At 44.0% G+C, this 21,899-nt stretch overlaps 1 protein-coding gene and 5 non-coding genes across 6 annotated transcripts in view; 1 reads left to right on the top strand and 5 right to left on the bottom strand.

Annotated features, from left to right (window-relative positions):
• Nucleotides 1–4,584, top strand: part of LOC123083970 (growth-regulating factor 9) — a 57,929-nt gene extending 53,345 nt beyond the window's left edge. Inside the window, exons 4-7 of the mRNA XM_044505809.1 lie at nt 1,830–2,167; nt 2,628–2,816; nt 3,283–3,601; nt 3,771–4,584. Coding sequence (XP_044361744.1) covers nt 1,830–2,167; nt 2,628–2,816; nt 3,283–3,601; nt 3,771–4,317 — 1,393 coding nt within the window. The 3' untranslated portion in view covers nt 4,318–4,584. The remainder of the gene's footprint in view (nt 1–1,829; nt 2,168–2,627; nt 2,817–3,282; nt 3,602–3,770) is intronic.
• Nucleotides 4,585–5,092: 508 nt separating this feature from the next.
• On the bottom strand, nt 5,093–5,182 carry LOC123089020 (small nucleolar RNA snoR126). Its single transcript, XR_006442214.1, has one exon. It is a non-coding gene; the product is annotated as a small nucleolar RNA snoR126 (small nucleolar RNA).
• A 286-nt stretch (nt 5,183–5,468) lies between these two features.
• LOC123089021 (small nucleolar RNA snoR126) lies at nt 5,469–5,558 on the bottom strand. The gene has a single exon (XR_006442215.1). It is a non-coding gene; the product is annotated as a small nucleolar RNA snoR126 (small nucleolar RNA).
• Nucleotides 5,559–5,843: 285 nt separating this feature from the next.
• On the bottom strand, nt 5,844–5,933 carry LOC123089023 (small nucleolar RNA snoR126). The gene has a single exon (XR_006442217.1). It is a non-coding gene; the product is annotated as a small nucleolar RNA snoR126 (small nucleolar RNA).
• Nucleotides 5,934–6,060: 127 nt separating this feature from the next.
• Nucleotides 6,061–6,150, bottom strand: LOC123089022 (small nucleolar RNA snoR126). The gene has a single exon (XR_006442216.1). It is a non-coding gene; the product is annotated as a small nucleolar RNA snoR126 (small nucleolar RNA).
• Nucleotides 6,151–6,499: 349 nt separating this feature from the next.
• On the bottom strand, nt 6,500–6,589 carry LOC123089024 (small nucleolar RNA snoR126). Its single transcript, XR_006442218.1, has one exon. It is a non-coding gene; the product is annotated as a small nucleolar RNA snoR126 (small nucleolar RNA).
• Nucleotides 6,590–21,899: the final 15,310 nt, after the last annotated feature.

Here is a 21,899-nt window from a genome sequence, read left to right as displayed (position 1 = left end):
CGGAAGAGACATGCATGCGTCGCCGCCGCGTACGTACATATACATGCACACATACGTGATTCCTCAGGGTATACAAGACAAGCATTGGCAGCACAATGCCGTGCCGGCGAGCCGCTGCGTCCGGGTGCCGGCGCCGCGTGGGAGACGGCGGCGAGCGGCGCACGGGCGGCGCGAGCGAGCGAAGCCGAGGGAGGAAGGGAGGGGAGGCGCAATGAATGAAGGCGGGCCTTGAAAAGCGTCACCTCAACCTCGTGACCGCGCAGGGTGACGGGTGATGCGACGGGGATGGGGGCCTCCTGCCTGCACCTGCCGGCACGCCACGCCACGCAGCCGCACTGCCAGAGCTCGCTCCTGCACGCGCCGTGCTTTGCGTGCCGATGTGCGCGCGCATACATACCCGCCGCTCTCTCTCTCTCTTTTCCTTAGGAAAGAAATCAGATGTATTACAAAAGGTTCTGCCAAAAATACAAAGTACCTCAAACATGATAAAATTACATCAAGATTCCAACATCATCGAACAACCACATCAAATCCACGAGAAAACCTTAACCTCACCATCCCAAAGAGACACGCCACCATCCCTCCGAGGAAGTGAATCTACACCGAAAACTAACGGAGGCACCGAGGTTCTCGTCCCAGGCCCCATTCGCCGGAGCGGCAGACAGAGGGGAAGCGAATCCATATGCTCTCCGCCTCTCCTCTGCTCGGCTTTGTCACTACTCCATCACTTCCTTTGAAATGTACTACAACAAATGCATACCGTTTTTGTGTCACCACAAGTGTTAACGCGTGTCTTGTTGCCCTTGACTCGGGAAGGAACGAACGGAGCAAGCCTAGGGAAAGAAGAGAGAATGCGTAGCCAGCTAGGTAGGCGTCGTCCTCCATTAACGCCCGGGCTCAAGACGATTTCGATTTGAAAGCGAGCGGCCGTGCAGGGTGCTTGGGGGGAGACATTCATTCACTTGCAAGCATACAAGGGCACTACTCCTACTTAGTAGTAGTAGTAATTGCAGGTACTCACAAGGAAATTCATTGTGCTCGCGCGTACCGCGCGCCATGTAGTTATGGAATCGCATTGCTTGCTACCCCTGCTAGTCGTACCACAGAGTTACTACTACAGCACCCCAACTAATTGCTATAGAAAAGGCCGGCTGGCTCTTGCGAGTGCTAGAAGTACAACCAAACTTTTTTAATTAATATTTCAACCAAGTAGCACTGCTATCTCCTGTCCTTTTTAGTCGATGTAAAATTTGTCCGAAGCCAAAATTCGTAAAGTTTGATCAACTTTATGGAAAAAAACATCAACACTCAGCATACGAAATCAATACCACTAGACGGGTCACTAATTTAATTTTCATATTGTAGCGGCGCGTCGACAACTTGTTCGGACGGCGGCAATGGTCGGTCAGTGGTCCTTGAACATCGACGTATTTTTTATTATGTTTGAGATGCTTTGCACTTTCGGTGAATCTTTATACAATATATTTGATCATTGTCGAAAAAAAATAACCTTTGAACTATTTTTTCATACTAATATAGTCATTTTTTTGTAAGGTTCGACTTCAGACAAATATCACATGCAGAGTAAAAAGGACCGGAGAGAATATCAGCACTGTACTTCCAAGCGATTGAGGCAAGAGCCGTGGGCCACGAGCCGGGCACACTATGCGCGCATCTATCACCACAGCGCAGTGTAAATACGTGCCATCACCATTACCACCACTCGCTGTCACCGGCCACCAAAGCGTCGTCGAGCATCACTCGCTCAAAAACACCGACGATAAAGAAAGAAAACGAGAGCAAAGCAAAAGGCCCCAGTGAAAAGACAGGCCGTTGCTATTTAAGGGCCACCCCCAGTCCCCCAAAGAGGCACACTCCCTGCCTCCCACTCCCACTCCCACTCCACTTCAGCCACGCCACTGCCTCCAGCTCCGGCGATGCCCGCCGCCCCCTCCCCGCTCCCCCCGAACGCTTCCTGAGCTCCCCGCCGCTGCCATGGAGCTCGGGCAGGTGCTGGGCTACACGCCACCGGCGACCAAGGACGCGAGATCCGGCGGCGGCTTCACCCAGGCTGCCGCTTGCCCCTACCCCTACCCCTCCCCCTTCCTCGACGAGCAGAAGATGCTCAGCTTCTCCAAGGCCGCCGCCGCTCACCAGCCGCCCTCAGGTCTTTCTTGGATCCGCTCCTCCCTCTTCCACACATTTTTTCTGGCATCTGTGATGTACTCCGCTCGATCTGCTCTCTGCAAGCCATGATAGATGGGCAGTCCTCTGGCGTCCTACTGTTCCCATGTTCAAAGATAAAAGGAAAAGAGTCAAAAGCAGCACTCCATGAGCCCTCTCTCTCACCTCTCACTCAGCAGCGCCACCAGCTCGATTCATGGCCATGGGGATTCGCTCGAACCTACCCATTCACTGGGGGCCCTCCTGCTCAGCCAAGGCTGCTCCATTCCATTGCTTCTTTTTACTGCTTTATTTATCTACACTTTTGTCTTCACTCGGCGCCTGCAATAACAAGAAACAAATAAATAAGCATATCCATGGATATTTTCAAGATAAGGCTGTTGCTTCACTGAGCATTTTTGCTCATGCTGAGTGGGGTTTCCTCTTCTTCTTTTTGCATCTAGGTATGGATTTTGGGAGGTCCAATGAGCAGAGGCTGTTGCTGGCCAGGAGCAAGATGCCCTTCACCCCTTCACAGTGGATGGAGCTGGAGCACCAGGCCCTCATTTACAAGTATCTCAATGCAAAGGCCCCCATACCTTCCGGCCTGCTCATCTCCATCAGCAAGAGCTTCAGACCCTCCTCCGATAGAAGTAAGCATCCAGCCAAAAACATGTACTATACTCACATCTCATTTTTTTTTACTGAGGTAGAAACGCAGCCAACGTTGTGTGTAGATATGACTGCCTGTAAATGTGATGCAGTAAAAGATCTGTCTTGGTAGAAAAAGTACTGTCCTGCACGTGATATCTAAAAGCATGTCAGCAAATATTGTTTTTTTTTGCATATTTGTAAGTATTTCTAAATAAGAATATATCAGTCAGTAGGCATGGCACAAATGCTGCATATAAGATGTTGCCTCAGCTATCTATTTAGATTTAGTCACCAAGCAAGTTAACATATGCATCAAGCACAACCTTAATACTGTCTACTACTACCTCCGTATCAAAATATAAGACGTTTTGAACTGCAAAAACGCCTTATATTTTGATACAGAGGAATACTTGGTTACAAAGCTATAAATGCAAGCAGAGCATGACCTGCTTCCCTGTAATGCAGTGCCCTGGAGGCCTGTCTATCAAGGGTTCACCAATGCAGATTCTGACCCGGAACCTGGAAGATGCCGTCGAACAGACGGCAAGAAATGGCGGTGCTCAAAGGAGGCGATGGCCGAGCACAAGTACTGTGAGCGGCACATCAATAGGAACCGCCATCGTTCAAGAAAGCCTGTGGAAAACCAAACAAGGAAGAACGCCAAAGAGACACCTGCTGCTGGCTCGATATCGGCCGCTGTCTCACAGGGTGGCTGTAAGAAAGCAAAAGCTGGTGATGAACTGAAGCCAGGGAGCGTCAGTTATTGGACAGATAATTTAAACAGGTTTGTATACATTGAATCTTAGTTTCTTATATGGATCAGAACTATTTCACAGCTATGGAGTGACTGAAAAAATGCAACTGCTAAGCTAGGGAGGCAAAGAAACAAGCAAAAACATTTAAATTTTATTGCAAGGTCATAATTTCGATTTAACACGTGTACTCGTTTGCAGGGCAATGGTGAGCAAAGCCAGGGGAAACAACCCTGAAGAAGGCAACAGTGCTCCACTCCTGAATTCTACTAATCAACAACACACATTGTCCTTGTTCTCTCAACTGAAGCAACAGAGCAAACCAGATAAGTTCAGCCCGGCAGTCGATAGTGAATCGATCTCCTCAAATACTGTATTGAAGCCTTGGGAAAGAAGCAACCAGCAGAGCAGTAAGGACGTTTCTTCCACGACGCTCCATGATCGCGGGTGCCTTCAATCAGTCCTTCAAGATTTCAGCATGCATAAGAATGACAAGATCGAGTCTCAGAAAAACAATGCTTCAGTGCCATCTACTTTCTATTCATCTACAGAAGGTCGACACATCAGCTGCCTTGCATCTAACATGATGCAAGTGCAGGAGGATTGCATCTCAAGCTCTTGGGAGATACCTCAAGGTGGGCCTTTAGGTGAAATCCTAACAAACTCCAAGAATACTGATGACTTGACCAATAAGTGTGAATCAAGATCATATGGTTGGTTACTGAGTCTTGATGAACATGAAATGTGAGTTCGCAGTAAATGGAGAGCTAGACATAGCAAAATTCACCATGGAAGGGAACAATGCTGATGGAAGCAGGATGAAGTAGCTTAGATGTGTGACCCATCCATGCTTGTTCTTCTCTCCATATTTTCAATCTTCTGTTTTGTAATATCCAGTAGTTGCAACTTTTAGTGTTTAGGAATTTGGCTGTATCCTAAAATATTATGGCTTGCCTTGTATCAAGCTTATTAGCTACATCTTTTAACAGGTAAACTATAAGGATCCATTTCTTCATATCCATCCAGTAGTTCCAACTTCCAAGGAACTTTTCTGAAATTATTTGAGCCCATAACACCCATGGTTCTGTTTGTCAATGTCCAAGACCATAACTGTCAACTCTTCATAAGGATGGCATATATTGTAATAATCATATAACAAGCAGATGAATATCAATTCAAATCGTCCTGACAAACATATAAGGCCATTTGGTTATCAAGCCTTGGACAACTTACTGCAGGTTAAATGAGCCCAGTAATCATAGTACAATTATACAGTCAATTTCTGGAAACTTTTATCATACTTTCTGAGGACAGTTTATCATCTCTAGTATGATTCAAAAGAATGAACCCATGTCTGGTACGGTGATGGCCCTTAAATTTGATATACTCCTGTATTGATTATGTCCAGGACAGGATTGATACAGTGAGGAGTATTACAGCAGAGATACGTATCAATAGGACATCCGGCAGATAAGAACAGTATCCAAATTTAAACAAGTGCACTGCACAAACAAACAAGTGCGCCGGCTCAGACACGCACAAATAAAGTCATCATATTTGGTCCTTAACTGAAATTAAATTATGAACAAATAATCTAGTTGTCATCACAGCCAGGCAAACCAGTTCCTCTATTACACAATTTTGTCACCTAAAACACAAGAACAAAAATCATGACAAAAACCAACGTTACAAGGTACTCCCTCCGCTCACAAATATAAGATGATCTTTTTTTTTCTGAATAGGATGTATATACACACGTTTTAGTGTGTTTGTTCACTCATTTCAGTCCGCATGTAGTCCATTTGAAATTTCCAAAACAACTTATATTTGTGAACGGAGGGAGTAGAAGTAGAAGAGAACCAAATTTAAACAAGTGCACTGCACAAACAAACAAGTGCGCCGGCTCAGACACGCACAAATAAAGTCATTAGATTTGGTCCTTAACTGAAATTAAATTATGAACAAATAATCTAGTTGCCATCACAGCCAGGCAAACCAGTTCCTCTATTACACAATTTTGTCACCTAAAACACAAGAACAAAAATCATGACAAAAACCAACGTTACAAGGTACTCCCTCCGCTCACAAATATAAGATGATCTTTTTTTTCTGAATAGGATGTATATACACACGTTTTAGTGTGTTTGTTCACTCATTTCAGTCCGCATGTAGTCCATTTGAAATTTCCAAAACAACTTATATTTGTGAACGGAGGGAGTAGAAGTAGAAGAGAACCAAATTTAAACAAGTGCACTGCACAAACAAACAAGTGCGCCGGCTCAGACACGCACAAATAAAGTCATCAGATTTGGTCCTTAACTGAAATTAAATTATGAACAAATAATCTAGTTGTCATCACAGCTAGGCAAGCTAGTTCGTCTAATACACAATTGTTGCCTAAAATACAAAAACAAAAATCCAGACAAACCAACGTAAGAAGGTAGAAAAGAACCAGATTTAAACAGCTGCACTCAAGACACAAACAAGTGCGCCGGCTCAGACACGCACAAATAAAGTCATCAGATTTGGTCCTTAACTGAAATTAAGGTATGAAGAAGTAATCTAGCTGTCATCACAGCCAGGCAAGCTAGTTCCTCTAATACACAATTGTCACGTAAAATACAAGAACAAAAATCCAGACAAACCAACGTAAGAAGGTAAAAAAGAACCAGATTTAAGCAGCTGCACTCAAGACACAAACAAGTGCGCCGTCTCAGACACGCACAAATAAAGTCATCAGGTTTGGTCCTTAACTGAAATTAAGTTATGAATAGTTGTCATCAAAGCCGCACAAACTAGCTCCTCCAATACACAATTGTCACCTTAAATACAAGAACCAAAATCGAGACAAAAACCAACATAAGAAGGTACGTACTGTATAAGAGAACCAAACTTGAACAACTGCGCTCCAGGAAAAAAGAACAAGTGCAGAGGCTCAGACACGCACAAATGAAGTCATCAGCTTTGGTCCTTCGCTGAAATTAAGGTATGAACAAGTAATCTTGTTGTCATGACAGCCACGCAAGAACAATTGTATGTAAGGATCCTAAAAAAAGATGGAGAAATCACATATGCAGACTCCTAACAGTAATAATGCAGAAATAACCAAACTAAAAAAATGAAGCGCCAATTAAAATAGTGAGATTAATTAAAGAACAAAACGCAAGCGCAACAATAAACTTATAAGCGTGCGGGGGAATCTATTTCTCGGGCTATGGCTATCAGAATCGCAGGATCTGGTAGTAACTGGAAGAAGAAAGCTACAGGTCGTCAAAATGATCCCAACTCCTGTAAAATCGATCCGTCGGGCTGCGGCGGCTCAAGATGCTATCCAGCGCGTGCTTAATAATCGGGGAAAAGAAAATTCACAATCGATTTGCGGAGGTCGACGAGCCTACAATCGAGGCCGATAGAAATTGCAGAGGAGAGGGGGAAATTCGCCGGAAAATAGCTTATCCCTGGTAGAATCAGGGAGGAGATCTGGTCAGATCTGGTAGCTGCTGATTCAGTTGGGGGGGAAGCTGCAGGTCTGACAGTAGAGCACTGGTCAGATCTGTTCGGGATGCAGGTGCTCAAAACAGAGGAACAAAAAAAAAATGTAGGAACAGGGTGGAGGACAAAGTCAAAATCTACCGGCTTGAAATTGGAGGAATTTTTTTAACTAGTGGTGCTCGGAACGCAGGAAGCCAGTGTAGCTGTACTGGAGATAGAATGCGCTTATGGCTGGACTAAAAAAATCAAGGGCAACCTGCTGTGCTTAAATTTCGTGTTTTGACCCCCTTTTCTCATATCTATTCATGATCTGACCCTAGTCTGATAAAATTTCAAAATTTGACCTTTTTGCTATCGCCAAGGTCCATAACGATAGGGTCTAACAGCCTACCGCCAAGGTCTCTGGCGATAGGGTTGCATGCCCTACCGCAAAATTCTCCTAAATGTTGAACACAATACGTGCTCGTGCCTACCGTCAGGCACCTTTGCGGTAGGGTTATACAGGCTACCGTTAGTATGTTTGGCGGTAAGGATGTTTCCTACCGCCAAGGTCCCTGGCAGGTAAGTTGTTACACCTTACCGTCATGGACCCTGGCGGTAGCAAAAGGGTCAGATCTTGAATTTTTTTAAACTAGGGTTAGATTTCGAATGGGTTTCAAAAAAGGTTCAAAACATAAAATTTTGCCACCTGTTATGCATGCGAATGGGTGAATCGTTGTTACATGTGAACATAGACCACATGCACCACCACCGTTTTAGCAACACAGGTCCATGCATGGTCCATGTAAACCAGGTCTACCCTACTTCTGGAGCCAGACATGTCAAATCCAGTTACTCCTGCACTGCGCCAGTTTTCCTCGGGCCTACGCGAAAAATGAGCTTCCAGCGGATGTTTCAATTCCCATGAAAACCGCAGGCTAAGGGCCTCTTTGATTTATAGGATTGTCAAAATGAAGGAATAGAAAAAATGCAGGAATAGGATGGCATGTCCTATAATATCCTACAGAATTTGAAAAAAATGTTTGATAGCGCGGGAAAAATAAAGGAATTCTATAAAGAGGTTTGAGTGGATGGAAATTTTCCTCCAAAATGTAGTACAAATGGATCCTATAAAAAATCCTAAGGATGCCAATCCTATGAATCAAACAAGCATCACAGGAAAAATTCCTAAGGGTTCAAATCCTTTAAAAATCCTATGCAATTCCTTTGAATCAAAGGAGCCCTAAGAAGCCTTTCCTTTGGAATCTATTGGACTGTTCCTTTGTACAGAACGCTCCTAAAGAAAAAAATACCGAAGGAAAGGAAACCACCACAATTCGTGTAAAATTCCTCCGTCCGGAACAGGGCCTAAGCTTGTGCCTGCTGCCATTTGGAATTCACAGGGACTGGGCCGAGCTGTTGTTCTTCAGCCTGTGGTTAGATGGTTAGAGAGACTATGATATCTCCAGTCCATTAGAGTTCAAATTCTGGTGCTCGCATTTATTTCTGGATTTAATTCAGGATTTCCGGCGATGCGCATTCAGTGGGAGGAGACGTTCCCGTCGACGACGAGGCGCTTACGGTGACTTCGTAAATCTCAAGATGATATACTGGTTCAGTCTTTCAGAGATGCTCATAGGGATAGGGTGTGCGTCTGTGCGTTCATAGGGGCGAGTGTATGTGCGTGTATATGAACGCTTGTTTGTGTACTGATGTTAAAAAAAACCATTTCAACCCTACAGGCCCCAAAGTTTGGACCAGATTATAATAGGGTACACGAGAGAGAAATAACAGTGATCTCCCCACGCCCATAACACCTCATAATGTTTTGACATATTTAAAAGCTTGTCTGAAAAAAAAACCTATTTAAAAATTGCAAAAATGTATGAAATAAAACTGTAACATTGCTATGACGACTAATTTCAAATCAAAATCAATATGCAGCTTTAGAAACAAGGAAGAAGACTACATATTCGGCGTTGGTTGTGCTAATAGGCCGAATCCGCATACCAAGTTAAATTAGTTACTAATCATAGCTAGATTTTTTTTTGTTTTATTGCTGAAGATGCATTATGAATTTGGATTTGAACTTTTTTGTCATCTACTTTTGTTAGTTCATTTTTGTGACTTATGTTCCCAATACCTGGGATATGATCTTTTAGCACCGGATACGCCCTTTTTTCTGACTTTTGTGGTGATTTTTTTATTTGGAAATACCCCATGTGTGGGAGTACTCCGATACGTTTACAGGAACACATGCCAAAGCTCTCATACAGGAGGAGAACACGTAGAAGCAATACACGTTCACGTGAAAATGAATAGAACTGGCCTTTATATGAAACTTCAACACAAAATGACTTCAATCTAAAAATATTTCACGAAATGGCCCTCTTTTGCGTGACGCCTACGGCTAGGGCGCCATGCTAGAGAGCATGATACCCTGGGCTAGGGCGCAATAGTAGCGACATGTAGCATGACGCCCCGGCCTGGGGCATCATGCCACATAGCATGACGCCCTAGCCCGGGGCGTCATGCTATCTAGCATGGCGCTCTATTTCCGGGCGTCATGCAAAAGGGGCTATTTCGTGAAATGTTTTCAGATTAAGGTCATTTTGTGTTGAAGTTTCAGATAAGGGCCATTTTTGTCCATTTTCACGTAATACATGATGAACAAATGGACATACACACGCACACACAATCCTAGTAGACTAAGCCCAATTCTTTTGAGCAGATTATGGAGAATCTCGGTCTGGAAAATCTTGATCAAAAGAACTCAGTTGCCTCTCCAAAATCTCGAGAGGATTCTATAGAGTCCTAGTGCAATCCAAAATCTCCTAAAAACTTGGATTTTCCTAGAATATTGGCATTTTGGAGAGTCCCTCAAACAAAAATTGTTCGAGTTAAAAGACTACCCCTATTGCAGCAAGTTATTACGACCAGAATGCCACTGAACCATCCACGCTTCGTACAGAAGAAAACGAGCGCGCGTTTGCGCTCGATGCCCAACAATTTCGCATCGAGGGAAATTCAACCCGCATCACGCACCGAGCGCCAGGGTTCGAGCACCGCCACCGGCCGCGCCTTGCCGTCCCGGTCCACGACGTCGCCGGCCCTGTCCCCCGCCGTAGCCCCTCCTCTGCCCCCGTGGGACGCCCAAAGCTGCCCGCACTGCTCTGCAAAAATTGCAGCCGACACCTTCCTTCCTTCCTGAAGCTGCATGGCGACCGCAAGTCCACTTCGAGCCATCCCCTTTCTCAGCATGCTGTTCTTCTTCTTTTTAGCTAAAATGTTCGAAACAAGTGTTATCAATTCATCAAACATTTTCTGTCTAGGGGTAATACGGAGATTTTATCACATAACTCAATCCACAATCTCAAACTACAATCTCAGAAAAGGACTCGGCGGAAGATTCTTGGGGAAGCAGATTCTGGGAGAATTTTCCACAGTCTTGATTCTGCAAAATCATGTACAAAAAGAACTAGGCCTAAGAACCACGTGTTCAGATGAAGTGTTGCAAGTGTCCACCGCTAAAGAAGCACGAGAATAATGTGGAGCATCGAGTAGGTCAAGCCCCTAGTGTAGGATGCTACCTCTTGAGCATTGCGTAGATTTTCCCTTGAAGAGGAAAGGGTGATGCAGCAAAGTAGCGTAAGTATTTCCCTCAGTTTTTTAGAACCAAGGTATCAATCCAGTATGAAATCACGCTCGAGTCCCACGCACCTACACAAACAAATAAGAACCTCGCAACCAACACGATAAAGGGGTTGTCAATCCCTTCACGGTCACTTACGAGAGTGAGATCTGATACATATGATAAGATAATATTTTTGGTATTTTTATGACAAAGAGAAATAAAGATGCAAAGTAAAATAAACGGTAAAGGAAATAACTAAGTGTTGGAAGATTAATATGATGGAAGATATGTTGGAAATATGCCCTAGAGGCAATAATAAATTAGTTATTATTATATTTCATTGTTCATGATAATCGTTTATTATCCATGCTAGAATTGTATTGATAGGAAACTCAGATACATGTGTGGATACATAGACAACACCATGTCCCTAATAAGCCTCTAGTTGACTAGCTCGTTGATCAATAGATGGTTACGGTTTCCTGACCATGGACATTGGATGTCGTTGATAACGGGATCACATCATTAGGAGAATGATGTGATGGACAAGACCCAATCCTAAGCCTAGCACAAGATCGTGTAGTTCGTATGCTAAAGCTTTTCTAATGTCAAGTATCATTTCCTTAGACCATGAGATTGTGCAACTCCCGGATACCGTAGGAGTGCTTTGGGTGTGCCAAACGTCACAACGTAAATGGGTGGCTATAAAGGTGCACTACGGGTATCTCCGAAAGTGTCTGTTGGGTTGGCATGAATCGAGACTGGGATTTGTCACTCCATGTAACGGAGAGGTATCTCTGGGCCCACTCGGTAGGACATCATCATAATGTGCACAATGTGACCAAGGAGTTGATCACGGGATGATGTGTTACGGAACGAGTAAAGAGACTTGCCGGTAACGAGATTGAACAAGGTATCGGGATACCGACGATCGAATCTCGGGCAAGTATCGTACCGATAGACAAAGGGAATTGTATACGGGATTGATTGAATCCTTGACATCGTGGTTCATCCGATGAGATCATCGTGGAGCATGTGGGAACCAACATGGGTATCCAGATCCCACTGTTGGTTATTGACCGGAGAGTTGTCTCGGCCATGTCTGCATGACTCCCGAGCTCGTAGGGTCTACACACTTAAGGTTCGATGACGCTAGGGTTATAGGGAAAGTATGTACGTGGTTACCGGATGTTGTTCGGAGTCTCGAATGAGATCCCGGACGTCACGAGGAGTTCCGGAATGGTCCGGAGGTAAAGATTGATATATAGGAAGTATGGTTTTGGCCACCGAAAGTGTTCCGGGCATCACCGGTAGTGTACCGGGACCACCGGAGGGGTCCGGGGGTCCACCGGGAGGGGCCACCGGCCCCGGAGGCCTACATGGGCCAATAGTGGGAAGGGACCAGCCCCTAGGTGGGCTGGGGCGCCTCCCACCAAAGCCGCACCTCCAAGAGGGGAAGGGGCAAACCCTAGGGCAGATGGGCCCTAAGGCTCACCCCAGGTGCGCCTCCCCCTCTTCCCCTTGTGGCCGCCACCCTAGATAGGATCAGGGGCTGCCGCACCCCTTGGAGTGGGAACCCTAGAGGGGGCGCAGCCCCCTCACCTCCCCCTATATATACTTGAGGTATGGGGGCTGCCCAACACACGATTCGATCTCTCTCTTGGCACAGCCCTACCCCTCTCCCTCCTCGTCTCTCGTAGTGCTTGGCGAAGCCCTGCTCAAGTCCCGCGCTCCTCCACCACCACCACGCCGTCGTGCTGCTGCTGGACGGAGTCTTCCCCAACCTCTCCTTCTCTCCTTGCTGGATCAAGGCATAGGAGACGTCATCGGGCTGCACATGTGTTAAACGCGGAGGCGCCGTTGTTCGGCGCTTAGATCGGAATCAACCGCGATCTGAATCGCTACAAGTACGACTCCTTCATCCACGTTCTTGCAACGCTTCCGCTTAGCGATCTACAAGGGTATGTAGATGCACTCTCCTTCCCCTCGTTGCTAGATTACTCCATAGATTGATCTTGGTGATGCGTAGAAAATTTTAAATTTCTGCTACGATCCCCAACAAGATAGACCCGGGGGCCATAGGTTTCACTAGTGGCTTTTCTCAAGAGCATAAGTATTACGGTGGGTAAACGAATTACTGTCGAGCAATTGATAGAATTGAGCAAAGTATGAGAATATCTAGGTATGATCATGTATATAGGCACCACGTCCGTGACAAGTAGACCGAAACGATTCTGCATCTACTACTATTACTCCACACATCGACCGCTATCCAGCATGCATCTAGAGTATTAAGTTCATAAGAACAGAGTAATGCTTTAAGTAAGATGACATGATGTAGAGGGATAAACTCATGCAATATGATATAAACCCCATCTTTTTATCCTCGATGGCAACAATACAATATGTGCCTTGCCGCCCCTGCTGTCACTGGGAAAGGACACCGCAAGATTGAACCCAAAGCTAAGCAGTTCTCCCATTGCAAGAAAGATCAATCTAGTAGGCCAAACCAAACTGATAATTCAAAGAGACTTGCAAAGATAAACCAATCATACATAAAAGAATTCAGAGGAGATTCAAATATTGTTCATAGATAAACTAGATCATAAACCCACAATTCATCGGATCTCGGCAAAGACACCGCAAAAGAAGATTACATCGAATAGATCTCCAAGAGAATCGAGGAGAACTTTGTATTGAGATCCAAAGAGAGAGAAGAAGCCATCTAGCTAATAACTATGGACCCGTAGGTCCGAAGTAAACTACTCACACATCACCGGAGAGGCCATGGAGTTGATGTAGAGGCCCTCCGTGATCAATGCCCCCTCCGGCGGAGCTCCAAAAAAGGCCCCGAGATGGGCTCTCTCGGGTATAGAAGGTTGCGATGGTGGAATTAGGTTTTTGTGCTACTCCTGGATGTTTGGGGGATACGTGGATATATATAGGAGGAAGAAGTACGTCGGTGGAGCATCGAGGGGCCCATGAGGGTGGAGGGCGCGCCCAGGGGGTAGGCGTGCCCCCCTGCCTTGTGCCCTCCTTGATCGTTTCTTGACGCCCACTCCAAGTCTCATGGATCACGTTTGTTGAGAAAATCACATTCCCGAAGGTTTCATTCCGTTTGGACTCTGTTTGATATTCCTTTTCTTCAAAACCCTAGAATAGGCAGAAAAACAATAATTTGGGCTGGGCCTCCGGTTAGTAGGTTAGTCCCAAAAATGATATAAAAGTGTAAAATAAGGCCCATTAACATCTAAAATAGATAATATAATAGCATGGAGCAATCAAAAATTATATATACGTTGGGGACGTATCAAGCATCCCCAAGCTTAATTCCTGCTCGTCCTTGAGTAGGTAAATGATAAAAGAAGAATTTTTGATGTGGAATGCTTTCTAACATATTTCTCAATGTAAATTTTCTTTATTGTGGCATGAATGTTCAGATCCGAAGGATTCAAGATAAAAGTTTAATATTGACATAGAAATAATAATACTTCAAGCATACAAACTAAGCAATCATGTCTTCTCAAAATAACATGGCCAAAGAAAGTTATCCCTACAAAATCATATAGTCTGTCTATGCTTTATCTTCACCACACAAAATATTTAAATCATGCACAACCCTGATGACAAGCCAAGCAATTGTTTCATACTTTTGATGTTCTCAAACTTTTTCAATCTTCACGCAATATATGAGCCTGAGCCATGGATACAGCACTATATGTGGAATAGAATGGTGGTTGTGGAGAAGACAAAAAAGGAGAGAATATAGTCTCACATCAACTAGGCGTATCAACGGGCTATGGAGATGCCCATCAATAGATATCAATGTGAGTGAGTAGGGATTGCCATGCAACGGATGCACTAGAGCTATAAGTATATGAAAGCTCAACAAAAGAAACTAAGTGGGTGTGCATCCAACTCGCTGGCTCACGAAGACCTAGGGCATTTTGAGGAAGCCCATCATTGGAATATACAAGCCAAGTTCTATAATGAAAAATTCCCACTAGTATATGAAAGTGATATCATAGGAGACTCTCTATCATGAAGATCATGGTGCTACTTTGAAGCACAAGTGTGGAAAAAGGATAGTAACATTGTCCCTTCTCTCTTTTTCTCTCATTTTTTATTTGGGCCTTCTCTTTTTTTGGCCTCTTTTCTCTTTTTTTCGTCCGGAGTCTCATCCCGACTTGTGGGGGAATCATAGTCTCCATCATCCTTTCCTCACTTGGGACAATGCTCTAATAATGATGATCATAACACTTTATTTACTTACAACTCAAGAATTACAACTCAATACTTAGAACAAAACTATGACTCTATGTGAATGCCTCCGGCGGTGTACCGGGATGTGCAATGATGCATGAGTGACATGTATGAAGAATTATGAACGGTGGCTTTGCCACAAATACGATGTCAACTACATGATCATGCAAACAATATGATAATGATGAAGCGTGTCATAATAACGGAACGGTCGAAAGTTGCATGGCAATATATCTCGGAATGGCTATGGAAATGCCATAATAGGTAGGTATGGTGGCTGTTTTGAGGAAGGTATATGGTGGGTTTAAGGTACCGGCGAAAGTTGCGTGATACTAGAGAGGCTAGCAATGGTGGAAGGGTGAGAGTGCGTATAATCCATGGACTCAACATTAGTCATAAAGAACTCACATACTTATTGCAAAAATCTATTAGTTATCGAAACAAAGTATTACGCGCATGCTCCTACGGGGATAGATTGGTAGGAAAAGACCATCGCTCGTCCCCGACCGCCACTCATAAGGAAGACAATCAATAAATAAATCATGCTCTGACTTCATCACATAACGGTTCACCATACATGCATGCTACGGGAATCACAAACTTCAACACAAGTATTTCTCAAATTCACAACTACTCAACTAGCATGACTCTAATATCACCATCTCCATATCTCAAAAGAATTATCAAGTATCAAACTTCTCATAGTATTCAATGCACTTCTATGAAAGTTTTTATATTAAAGTAAATTTCCATGTTGTTCTAAGGGACTCTCAAAATAATATAAGTGAATCATGATAGATCAATAGTTTCTATAAAACAAATCCACCACTGTGCTCTAAAAGATATAAGTGAAGCACTAGAGCAAAAACTATATAACTCAAAAGATATAAGTGAAGCACATAGAGTATTCTTATAAATTTCAAATCATGTGATTCTCTCTCAAAAGGTGTGTACAGCAAGGATGATTGTGGTAAATTAAAAAGAAAAGACTCAAATCATACAAGACGCTCCAAGCAAAACACATATCATGTGGTGAATAAAAATATAGCTTCAAGTAGTTACCGATAGACGAAGACGAAAGAGGGGATGCCTTCCGGGGCATCCCCAAGCTTAGGCATTTCGGTGTCCTTGAATTTTACCTTGGGGTGCCATGGGCAGCCCCAATCTTAGGCTCTTGCCACTCTTTGTTCCATAATCCTTCAAATCTTTACCCAAAACTTGAAAACTTCACAACACAAAACTCAAAATAGAAATCTCGTGAGCTCCGTTAGCGAAAGAAAAAAAACACCACTTCAAGGTACTATAACGAACTCATTATTTATTTATATTGGTGTTAAACCTACTGTATTCCAACTTCTCTATGGTTTATAAACTCTTTTACTAGCCATAGATTCATCAAAATAAGCAAAAAACACAAGAAAAACAGAATCTGTCAAAAACAGAACAGTCTGTAGTAATCTGTAGCTAACGCAACTTCTGGAACCCCCAAAATTCTAAAATAAATTGCTGGACGTGAGGAATTTATATATTAATCATCTGCAAAAATAATTAACTAAATATAACTCTCCAAATAAAAATGGCAGCAATTCTCGTGAGCGCTAAAGTTTCTGTTTTTTACAGCAAGATCAAAAAGACTTTCCCCAAGTCTTCCCAACGGTTCTACTTGGCACAAACACTAATTAAACACAAACAAACACAACCAAAACAGAGGCTAGATAAATTATTTATTTCTAAACAGGAGCAAAAAGCAAGGAATAAAAATAAAATTGGGTTGCTTCCCAACAAGCACTATCGTTTAATGCCCCTAGCTAGGCATAAAAGCGAAGATAGATCTAGGTATTGCCATCTTTGGTAGCTAATTCTTCAATAAGACACCTATAACTCTTAGGAATTTCTTTATTTTTATTAATTATCAAACACCTAGGCACGAAATCAAGAAAATCATTTGTAGCAAACGGTTCCTTAATGATAGCAAAAAGATTGGGATGAACACTTATTGATTTTAAATCCGCAGTTTCCTTACTAGAGGATTCACCCTTATTTTTAGGAGCATAAACAAGCTTGGCAATTTTGGTATGAGGATTTAGAGTATTTATAACGGAAGAAAAAGTGGACCCCAAGTTGGTGATAATTCCCTCAAGTTTATCGATTCTAGTAGAATCTTGATCTATTCTTTCATTAACTATGGGTTCTTTTTCCTTAAAACTTTTCAGAGTAACTCCCACCTTAGATCCATACTGGGTAATTTGGTTGTGGATCTTTTTATCCAAATTCTCAATCAACTCTACAGTAGCAACTTTATTCTCAATAATTTCAAGCCTTTGCATCACATGTTCCAGAGTTAACATAGTTCCATTAACCAAAAGAGGTGGTGAGCCAAACAAATCTATCATAGCATTATAAGAATCAAAAGTATGGCTACCCAAGAAATTCCCTCTGGCAATAGTATCAAGAATATATCTATACCAAGGAGTAGCGCCTACATAAAAATTGCGAAGAAGAACGGAAGTAGATTGCTTCCTGGTAGATCTATTTTGAGTATTGCAAATTCTATACCAAGCGTCTTTTAGATTTTCTCCCTCCCTTTGCTTAAAATTAAGAACTTCATTCTCGGGAGACAATGGAGAAGATAGAGGACTAGCCATAACGACAAGGCAAGCAAGAAAGCGATGAACGGAAAAGAGAGGGCGAATAAAACGGCAATGGTGAAGTGGGGGAGAGGAAAACGAGAGGCAAATGGCAAATAATGTAATGCGAGGGATAAGAGTTTGTGATGGGTACTTGGTATGTCTTGACTTGTGTGTAGACTCTGGCAACTGTGCCAAAAATGGCTCGTTGTTAGGAGTCAAATCTTGACTTGACTTGGTACGAATCTGCCCGGCAACGGCGCCAGAAATCCTTCTTGCTACCTCTTGAGCACTGCGTTGGTTTTCCCTTGAAGAGGAAAGGGTGATGCAGGAAAGTAGCGTAAGTATTTCCCTCAGTTTTTGAGAACCAAGTTATCAATCCAGTAGGAGATCATGCTTGAGTCCCACGCACCTACACAAACAAATAAGAACCTCGCAACCAACGCGGTAAAGGGGTTGTCAATCCCTTCACGGTCACTTACAGAGTGAGATCTGATAGATATGATAAGATAATATTTTTGGTATTTTTATGATAAAGTGAAATAAAGATGCAAAGTAAAATAAACGGCAAAGGAAATAACTAAGTGTTGGAAGATTAATATGATGGAAGATAGACCCGGGGGCCATAGGTTTCACTAGTGGCTTTTCTCAAGAGCATAAGTATTACGGTGGGTAAACGAATTACTATCGAGCAATTGATAGAATTGAGCACAGTTATGAGAATATCTAGGTATGATCATCTATATAGGCATCACGTCTGCGACAAGTAGACCGAAACGATTCTGCATCTACTACTATTACTCCACACATCGACCGCTATCCAGCTTGCATCTAGAGTATTAAGTTCATAAGAACAGAGTAATGCTTTAAGTAAGATGACATGATGTAGAGGGATAAACTCATGCAATATGATATAAACCCCATCTTTTTATCCTCGATGGAAACAATACTATACGTGCCTTGCTGCCCCTGCTGTCACTGGGAAAGGACACCGCAAGATTGAACCCAAAGCTAAGCACTTCTCCCATTGCAAGAAAGATCAATCTAGTAGGCTAAACCAAACTGATAATTCGAAGAGACTTGCAAAGATAAACCAATCATACATAAAAGAACTCACAGGAGATTCAAATATTGTTCATAGATAAACTTGATCATAAACCCACAATTCATCGGATCTCGACAAACACACCGCAAAAGATGATTACATCAAAATAGATCTCCAAGAGAATCGAGGAGAACTTTGTATTGAGATCCAAAGAGAGAGAAGAAGTCATCTAGCTAATAACTATGGACCCGTAGGTCTGAAGTAAACTACTCACACATCATCGGAGAGGCCATGGAGTTGATGTAGAGGCCCTCCGTGATCAATGCCCCCTCCGGCGGAGCACCGGAAAAGGCCCCAAGATGGGATCTCTCGGGTACAGAAGGTTGCGGCGGTGGAATTAGGTTTTCGTGGTGCTCCTGGATGTTTGGGGGATACGTGGATATATATAGGAGGAAGAAGTATGTCGGTGGAGCATCGAGGGGCCCACGAGGGTGGAGGGCGCGCCCAGGGGGGTAGGCGCGCCCCCCTGCCTCGTGCCCTCCTTGATCGTTTCTTGACGCCCACTCCAAGTCTCCTGGATCACGTTTGTTGAGAAAATCACATTCCCGAAGGTTTCATTCCGTTTGAACTCCATTTGATATTCTTTTTCTTCGAAACCCTAAAATAGGCAAAAAAACAGCAATTTGGGCTGGGCCTCCGGTTAGTAGGTTAGTCCCAAAAATGATATAAAAGTGTAAAATAAAGCCCATTAACATCCAAAATAGATAATATAATAGCATGGAGCAATCAAAAATTATAGATACGTTGGAGACGTATCATAGGACAAGTCCACTACCATGGCATGGCTAAGCTTAATGTTGTCAACTCCACCGAGGGAAAAGGGGAGCTTTTGCTTTGGGAATAGCGATGGTCCAACAATGGGAGCAGACACATGCCATGCTCGAGCATGAAGCTCTAGAGCAGCTAATAGCAATCACATATAGTTTACTTCTAGTTAATCAGGTGGAAGCATTCAAAACGAGTTATTGTCCAACTTTATCACTAATGGTGGGAAGATGGGGATCGACACCATGCCGGAGATGGCGCCCTGGACTAAAACATGGAATGAAGCATAAAACGGTGGCCGCTACGTCAAAATGGACTCGAATGCTGGGGAAGCAGCCCACGAACAATTGCAAACCAATCATCACCGCAATTGATAACATGGCTCGAGCGCTGTTGAAGGAGGCCGCACCCGTGGGTACATCCGTCAAGCGCAATGAACTCCACTAAGGGAGTCCTAGACTAAGGGGTCCTCGGGCGTCTGGCCTGTTGGACATAGCCGGACTAATGGGCTATGAAGATACAAGACCGAAGACTCTCTCCCATGTCCGAATGGGATTCTCCTTAGCGTGGAAGACAAGCTTGGCGACCAAATATGAAGATTCCTTTCTCTGTAACTGACCTTGTACAACCCTAGTCCCCTCTGGTGTCTATATAAACCGGAGGGTTTAGTCCGGATGGATATATTCAATCATAATCATAGTCATATAGGCTAGACTTCTAGGGTTTAGCCATTACGATCTCGTGGTAGATCAACTCTTGTAATGCTCATATTCATCAAGATCAATCAAGCAGGAAGTAGGGTATTACCTCCATAGAGAGGGCCCGAACCTGGGTAAACATTGTGTTCCCTATCTCCTGTTACCATCGACCTTAGACGCACAGTTCGGGACCCCCTACCCGAGATCCGCCGGTTTTGACACCGAAATTGGTGCTTTCATTGAGAGTTCCACTATGCCGTCCTCAAAAAGGTTTGATGGCTCCTTCAATCATCTACAACAATGCTGTCCAAGAGGAAGTCTTCCTCCCCGGACAGATCTTCGTGTTCGGCAGCTTCGCACTGCGGGCCAACTCGCTTGGCCATCTGGAGCAGATCGACAGCTACACCCCTGGCCGCCAGGTCAGGTTCGGGAGCTTGAACTACGTCGGATATCCGCGGAGACTTGATCTTCGACAGATTCGAGACCACGGCAGCCGCTCCCTGTCACCTCGATGAACATGACTTAGATCTGTCATCGAGCCATACCCAGGAAATTGCACCTGTAACCGCTCTGGCCTTAGATCCGGAGCAGGTTGCGCCATCTGAGGACGAGAAGCTCAACCCCGCCATGGAAGCCGCAGACTCCACGGTGTTGGAGCCACACACATACCTAACTTCCGGCAATGCTTGTGTCACCGGAACCTCGGGCTCATTTTCGGCTAAGTTCCGAACTATGTGCGTGCGCACCTGTCGAGCATGATCGGTCATCGATCGCCTAATTCAGCGCCACGGACATCTTCCCGCACTCGTCTTTGGGCGATGTGCTGAACTCATTAAAAAATCTATCCTTAGCGGGGGATTCACAGTCGAACTATATTTGGTTCGAACTAGAAGCTGATGATGGGGAATTTCGCTTCCCACCCGCCACCCATTTCATAGCCACTGTCGAAGACTTAACCGACATGCTCGATTACGGCTCCGAAGACATGGCCAAAACCCGTTGTTCACCGGACCTTGGACGGCCACTTCTTCGTATGACGTGTACATGGTGGATACACCTAAAGAACCTAACGACAAAGAAGATCCAGTCAAGGATAAACCTCTTGAGACACATCCTAAGCGCCGACGTTAGCGGCACCGCTCTAAGTCATGTCGTGCAAAAGATAGCAATACCGGCACAGGAGAAGATAATACTCCAGACGGTGCCGAAGATAATGAAGACCCGTTGAAGCAACTTCCGAACAAGAAGAACGGGAAGATGGGCAAGTTAGTCCCGATGAACAAGCCATAAACGAAGACTCAGAGGACAGTAATTATCTTCCGCTCTCCGAGGATGAGGTGAGCCTCGACAATGAGGATTTCATCGTGCCTGAAGAACCTCGCGAGTAGGAGCGCTTCAAGTGCCAGCTAATAGCCACTGCAAGGAGCCTGAAAAAGAAGCAGCAACAACTTCAAGCTGATCAAGATCTGCTTAATGATAGATGGACTGATATCCTGGCAGCCGAAGAATACGGCCTTAAGCGCCCAACCAAAAGTTACCTGAAGCACAAATTGCTACCTCAGTTCAAAGATGAGGCGCGGAAGCTGATGACTCACAAGGATAGGGGATCTATCGTAGTCCTTTCGATAAGTAAGAGTGTCGAACCCAACAAGGAGCAGAAGGAAATGATAAGCGGTTTTCAGCAAGGTATTCTCTGCAAGCACTGAAATTATAGGTAACAAATAGTTTTGTGATAAGATAATTTGTAACGAGCAACAAGTAACAAAA

Source organism: Triticum aestivum, chromosome 4A (assembly GCF_018294505.1).
Source record: "Triticum aestivum cultivar Chinese Spring chromosome 4A, IWGSC CS RefSeq v2.1, whole genome shotgun sequence".
Classification (NCBI taxonomy): Eukaryota; Viridiplantae; Streptophyta; class Magnoliopsida; order Poales; family Poaceae; genus Triticum; species Triticum aestivum.
This window is presented reverse-complemented; position numbering and strand designations above follow the sequence as displayed.